The sequence below is a fragment of the Chenopodium quinoa genome, unplaced genomic scaffold (assembly GCF_001683475.1).
Source record: "Chenopodium quinoa cultivar QQ74 unplaced genomic scaffold, ASM168347v1, whole genome shotgun sequence".
In the NCBI taxonomy this organism is placed as follows: domain Eukaryota; kingdom Viridiplantae; phylum Streptophyta; class Magnoliopsida; order Caryophyllales; family Amaranthaceae; genus Chenopodium; species Chenopodium quinoa.
In genome coordinates this window covers 325,053-330,660 of record NW_018742597.1, presented here as the reverse complement: position 1 = coordinate 330,660, position 5,608 = coordinate 325,053, and the positions used below count along the sequence as shown (strand labels likewise).

The window sequence follows — 5,608 nt, the reverse complement described above, 5'->3', positions numbered from 1 at the left end:
AAATCCCTGTTTTTCTTCTCGCCTCATGTTTCATATGTTAAATGAGGTTTCTGTTAAAAATAAGCTAATAGCTAATTTAGAAAAATCTTGTAATTTCTAGTTAAAGCTATTTTACAATATTCTAGAATAGGCTTAAGAAAATATCTAGGAAAAATCTAAGAAAAAATCTAGCCTAGAGGGAAGTCCTAGATAATGTTAAGTCACCTAGAAAGATCTAGAGTAAAGGTATAGTAATATGTCGGTGGAAAGAACCGACTTACACCTACTATAAATAAGAGTAGGAGTAGCCATGCAATGTAATTCACTTCATGCAATAATAATTTCATCCTTGCAACCCATCACGTACTACTTCCACTTCTATTTCCAACATTTGGTATCAAGAGCCACAATACCCATAGCCTTCCTATAATATCATACACATATTATCCCAAACACAACATAATATATAATGGCCAATAACAATGTGAGTTTTCCCATTCCAACTTTTGGGGGAGAAAGTTATGATTTTTGGAAAATTAAAATGAAGACGATGCTATGGTCATATGGACTATGGGGAGCTATGCCGATAAAGGTTATAATGAACCTGAAGATGAAAGCAGCCTAAGTGATGCTCAAAGGAAGAGACTTGAGGAGGAAATGATGAAGGATGCAAAGGCATTATATCTCATACAAAATGCGGTGAAAGATACCATTTTTCCAAGAATTATGAGGGCTAATACAGCAAAGGAGGCATGGGAGATTCTACAACAAGAGTTCCAGGGAGATAGCAAGGTGAGAAGTATTAAACTTCAATCTTTAAGAAGAGATTTTGAAAATTTAAGGATAAAAGATAATGACTTGGTTAAAGATTATTTTTCAAGAATTATTGAGATTGTTAATCAAATGAAATCATATGGAGAAGAAATTTCGGATGAAAAAATTGTGAAGAAAATTCTAGTATCATTAAATGACAAATTTGACAATATAGTTACAATAATTGAAGAAACAAAAGATTTATCCAACATAACTGTTGAACAACTTATGGGATCTCTGGAGTCCCATGAACAAAGAAAAATTCGTCAAAGTAATGATGAAGACATGATGGAGACCGCGCTTGCAGCAAAAATTTCCCTTAAACCAGGGGAAATCAAGAGAAATGGGTCCATGAAGAAGGTCGAGGGTGAAGATGAAGAAGATTCACCAAAATACAAAGGTATGGAGAATAAATTATTTTGTAAAATTTGTAAGAGAACTAACCATGATAGTGCAGATTGCTACTTCAAAGGAAAAACACAATGTTGGATATGCAAAAAGTTCGGTCATGTTGGAAAGAATTGCAGGTTCAAGAAAGCTGATGTGGAAATTGCCAATTTTGGCAAGGAAGATAATGAAGAAAGCTTGTTTTGAAGAAGAAAATAAGAGGTTGCTAATGACAAGTGCATTAGCAGAAATATTTGGTGACATGAGCACCAAAATTAAAAGGAAAAATAAAGGAGATATATTCGAAAGGAGAATTTGGGAGATCTCTGGTGACACGAGCATCAGATCAGTTAGAAAGATGGTAACACGAGTACCAAAATTAAACAACAAAATTAAGGTTGGTAACATGAGTACCAACACAATGACAAGAAGAAAAGTCAAGATTAGAAGTTGTCGGTGACAAGAAAAAAGAAACAATATCAGAGGACGTTGGTGACAAGAGCATCAACAAACAATCGAAAGAATATTTTGAGAAGACGACGTACAGTATGGTGTACAAGATTTTTCAGATTAAGGGGGAGTGTTAAAAATAAGCTAATAGCTAATCTAGAAAAATCTTGTAATTTCTAGTTAAAGCTATTTTACAATATTCTAGAATAGGCTTAAGAAAATATCTAGGAAAAATCTAAGAAAAAATCTAGCCTAGAGGGAAGTCCTAGATAATGTTAAGTCACCTAGAAAGATCTAGAGTAAAGGTATAGTAATATGTCGGTGGAAAGAACCGACTTACACCTACTATAAATAAGAGTAGGAGTAGCCATGCAATGTAATTCACTTCATGCAATAATAATTTCATCCTTGCAACCCATCACGTACTACTTCCACTTCTATTTCCAACAGTTTCTTCCTGTGATTGAAGTTTCATGTTTTCATTGATGCCTGTTCAACCATTATACGAAGTAGTCAGTTATGTGTTGCAGTCATCTAGCATGTTGGGACAACAATCCTGGAGTAAACTAACATGATTCAGGATGAGTATGATAACATAAGGTCACAGCCTTTATCTCATGCAATCATCACGAATATGAGAACTTGTGAAGACATCATTTGCCAAAGCACCTCAACTGGTTTAGGAAAATATAAAGTGTAAGTAATTCATATGCTTGAACAGCCAAATTTATCTCATTATTAAAACTATGGTATTGATTCAAGAATAGATATGATTAATTTACCCCTTGTAAAGAAGATTCGCAGTAACTTCGCCACTTCCCACAGCTCCTCATTGCCGAATAGGTTTACTATGTCCTCCATGTTTCTACAATGATAAAAACAAACGAGCCAAAGCTTATTGGTGACCTACAAAGACATGCTTGGACAACAAAGAAAGAAAATGCTATATTGTTCTGGGTCATCGTGAAAAGGCATTTTTCCACTTGTCAAGTAAGGGTACACCGGCTGGCCAAACATCAAACTTAGGACCTTGATGCAAAAGCAAGACCTGTAAAGATATAGAGAATTAAGTATCTAGTTCAATGATTTATGGTGTGTTTGGGTCCAATTTAGTCCAATTGGGCCTAGGCATTAAATGATCCAATTAAAAGCCCAAGGTCAAGGTCATCTCTCCAATTATGCTAAAGTCAAAGATCAGCCCTCAAGGCAAGCCAATTGGGCTAAGGCCCAACTTCTCCATGTATGAAGAGGTATAAAAGCCATCAATATTACATTTTTACATGGATTCTCATTAATTCAAGAAAAGCCTCAAGCAACTAATTCTCTTGCATAGTCTTCTCTTTCAACACATTGTACTGACTTTAGCATCGGAGGGGCCTTCCTCGGCAACACCCCCGAGGCTAGTTTACGTGTGTTTACTGTGCAGGAAACCTTCGGCCCAACATTACTTGGACCGAATCTAGTCTTCTCCGTTTCATCGGACCTTCGGCAAGGTCCCATTGTTTTCACTCGAAACAATTTGGCGCCGTCTGTGGGGAAGACTTTCAAAAATCTTTAAGCCAAATTTCTAACCAAGATCATTTTGCAATTATCTTAGTAGAAATGGCTAAGAACCGCAAGAGCAAAGGCCTCCGTCAAGGAGCGGGCGAAAAGCCTAAAACCCCTACACCATCACCCTCGCCGGACCGGAACTCTCCCAAGGGTGCCAGCTCGGGGGGAGGATCATACAAGGAGGATTCCCTTTCTCCCGTAATTCATGACTCTCATCATAGGCCGAGTCACTCTCGGTCTAGCAGGGGTGAGTCCGATCATAGGACACATTCACTGCCCCAAAGCCAACCATCGACTGTGCGCCCTCATTCCCATACTCAGCCGAGGACCCCTTTGACGGGGCCCAGCTCGGAGGAGGTGGCAAGAGCGCTGGCAGTGCTCATGGAGGCGATGAGGGCACAAAATATGCCACCACCTCGTGATCGAACTCCTCCGCATACCCGGCATCAGCGGAGGAAGCTAGACCATGATGGTGGGAAGCTTCCTTCCTTCCGGGAACTGGAAGAGTGGGAAGAGGATACCTGGAAAAATGAAAAAGAGAGGAAAAAGAACCCTCAACTTTTAAAAGGATCCTCATCCTCCCGACCAGAAACGCATAAGAGCAGCAGCTCAACTTCTCGGCCAGAATCTACTCACCGAGAACAACCTGAGACTGTTCGCCGAAGCGTCCTCGACCGACTCGGCGGCAAGGAACCGAGCGTGCGCAGTCGCCTCTCGTTCCCTGCAGCCGAGGCCCAGACTTCCCAGCCAGGGACGAAAACCACTCCTACCTCTCTAAGAGGGCGGAGCGCGGTCCCTTTGGCCAGGAACAAGGGCAAGGCCGTTATGCTACCCGCCAGTTCGCCATTCGAGCAATGGATACTGGAAGAGCACGTGCCCACAGTTAAAATACCGTCGCACATCACTTACGACGGGACCTCGGATCCGAAGGATCACGTGGCCTCGTATGAGACTCATATGCATCTTTGCCCCAGATCCGAAGCGACTTGGTGCAAATATTTCCCAACCACTCTCAAGGGGGTCGCGCAAGCGTGGATCTCCAAGGGAGTAAAGCAAGGCTCCATAACAGGGTGGGATGATCTGTCCTCCAAATTTAGGAGCAAGTTTTCCACGGCAAATCGCCGAGAGAAGACTACTGCAGAACTCATGAGTCTGCAACAGGGGGAAACCGAAAGCCTCCAAGACTATCTGACCCGTTTCAGTAACGAGTCATCCAGCGTCTCTCAACTGGACCAGGGGCTAGCCGTTTTTGCAATGCAGAATGGCCTTCAGCCCGGGAAGTTCCTAGACTTCATGGTCATGCATACCTCGCAGACCTTGGAGGAAGCTCTGAATGCCTCGGATAAGTTCATCCGAGCCGAAGAATGGAACAAAGCGAAAACCCAACCTCAATTCGAGGGAGGGAAACAAAGACAAATACCCTTGTCTGAGGGCCAAGGCCATAAGGCGAAGGGAAAGTCAAAGGCCTCGGAGCAATCTTCGGCCAGCGACCCAAAGAAGGAAAAATCTGCCTCATACACAGGCAAATACGAGTCCTACACTCCGCTCTCTCTTCCACGCGCCAAAATTTACAGCGTGACGAAGGAGGAGCAGAGTTACCGAAAGCCGAGACCACTCCCAGAGTGGTATCAGCGAAAAAATAAAAATCAGTGGTGCGAGTTCCACGAGTCTTCGGGGCACAACACTGAGGAGTGTATCCAACTGAAGGACCAGATAGAGGACATGGTCCGGAAGGGATACTTGAAAAAATACATCGCGGATCACCGCGAGAAAAAAGAGTCCGAGAAGTCAGCAAAGGACTCTCGGCAAGACCTCGACTTCCCCCGGAAGAACAGTAAAAAACCGGAGGGGAAATTCTCTCCGATCAATGTTATCTCGGGAGGAATATACTCTCGGAGGGAGCACAAGCGACACCTTAGGGCTTTGACTCACCAGGTGAACAACGCTGATATTCAATCTCCCCAATCGCCGGTGCCGAACATGATGTTCACAGCCGCCGACTGCCGGGGGATAACGTTCCCTCACGAGGATCCGTTGGTGATCATCGCCACGGTGGCCAACCACGACGTCAGTAAGGTCCTTGTTGACGGTGGCAGCGGAGCAAACATTCTGTTCCGAAAGGCCTACAATCAAATCAAGCTGAAGCCCAAGCACCTTACGCCGGTACCCTACCCGGTATCCGGGTTCAACGGGGCTTCAACTTATCCAGATGGGAAGGTGACACTTCCTATCACCATCGGCTGCGATGAGGCAGCCAGGAACGTCATGATTGAATTTTTAGTCATTGACGCTCCTTCAGTGTACAACGTGATTTTGGGGAGACCCATAATTCATGAGATCCAAGGGGTCGTCTCAACTTATCATCAGCTGATGATTTACGTCTCAGACGCCGGCTTCCCCGAAAGGATACAGGGCAACCAAAAAGATG

The 5,608-nt window shown here is 43.3% G+C and overlaps 1 protein-coding gene across 1 annotated transcript; it reads left to right on the top strand.

The window, feature by feature from the left end:
- Positions 1 to 549: 549 nt before the first annotated feature.
- On the top strand, positions 550 to 1,386 carry LOC110721111. The gene has a single exon (XM_021900239.1). The coding sequence runs from the start codon at positions 550 to 552 to the stop codon at positions 1,384 to 1,386; it is 837 nt and encodes a 278-aa protein (XP_021755931.1).
- The last annotated feature ends 4,222 nt before the right edge of the window (positions 1,387 to 5,608 follow it).

Excerpts from the sequence above, each read along its gene's own strand:
- LOC110721111 (XM_021900239.1), top strand. The coding sequence starts at position 550 with ATGGGGAGCTATGCCGATAAAGGTTATAATGAACCTGAAGATGAAAGC.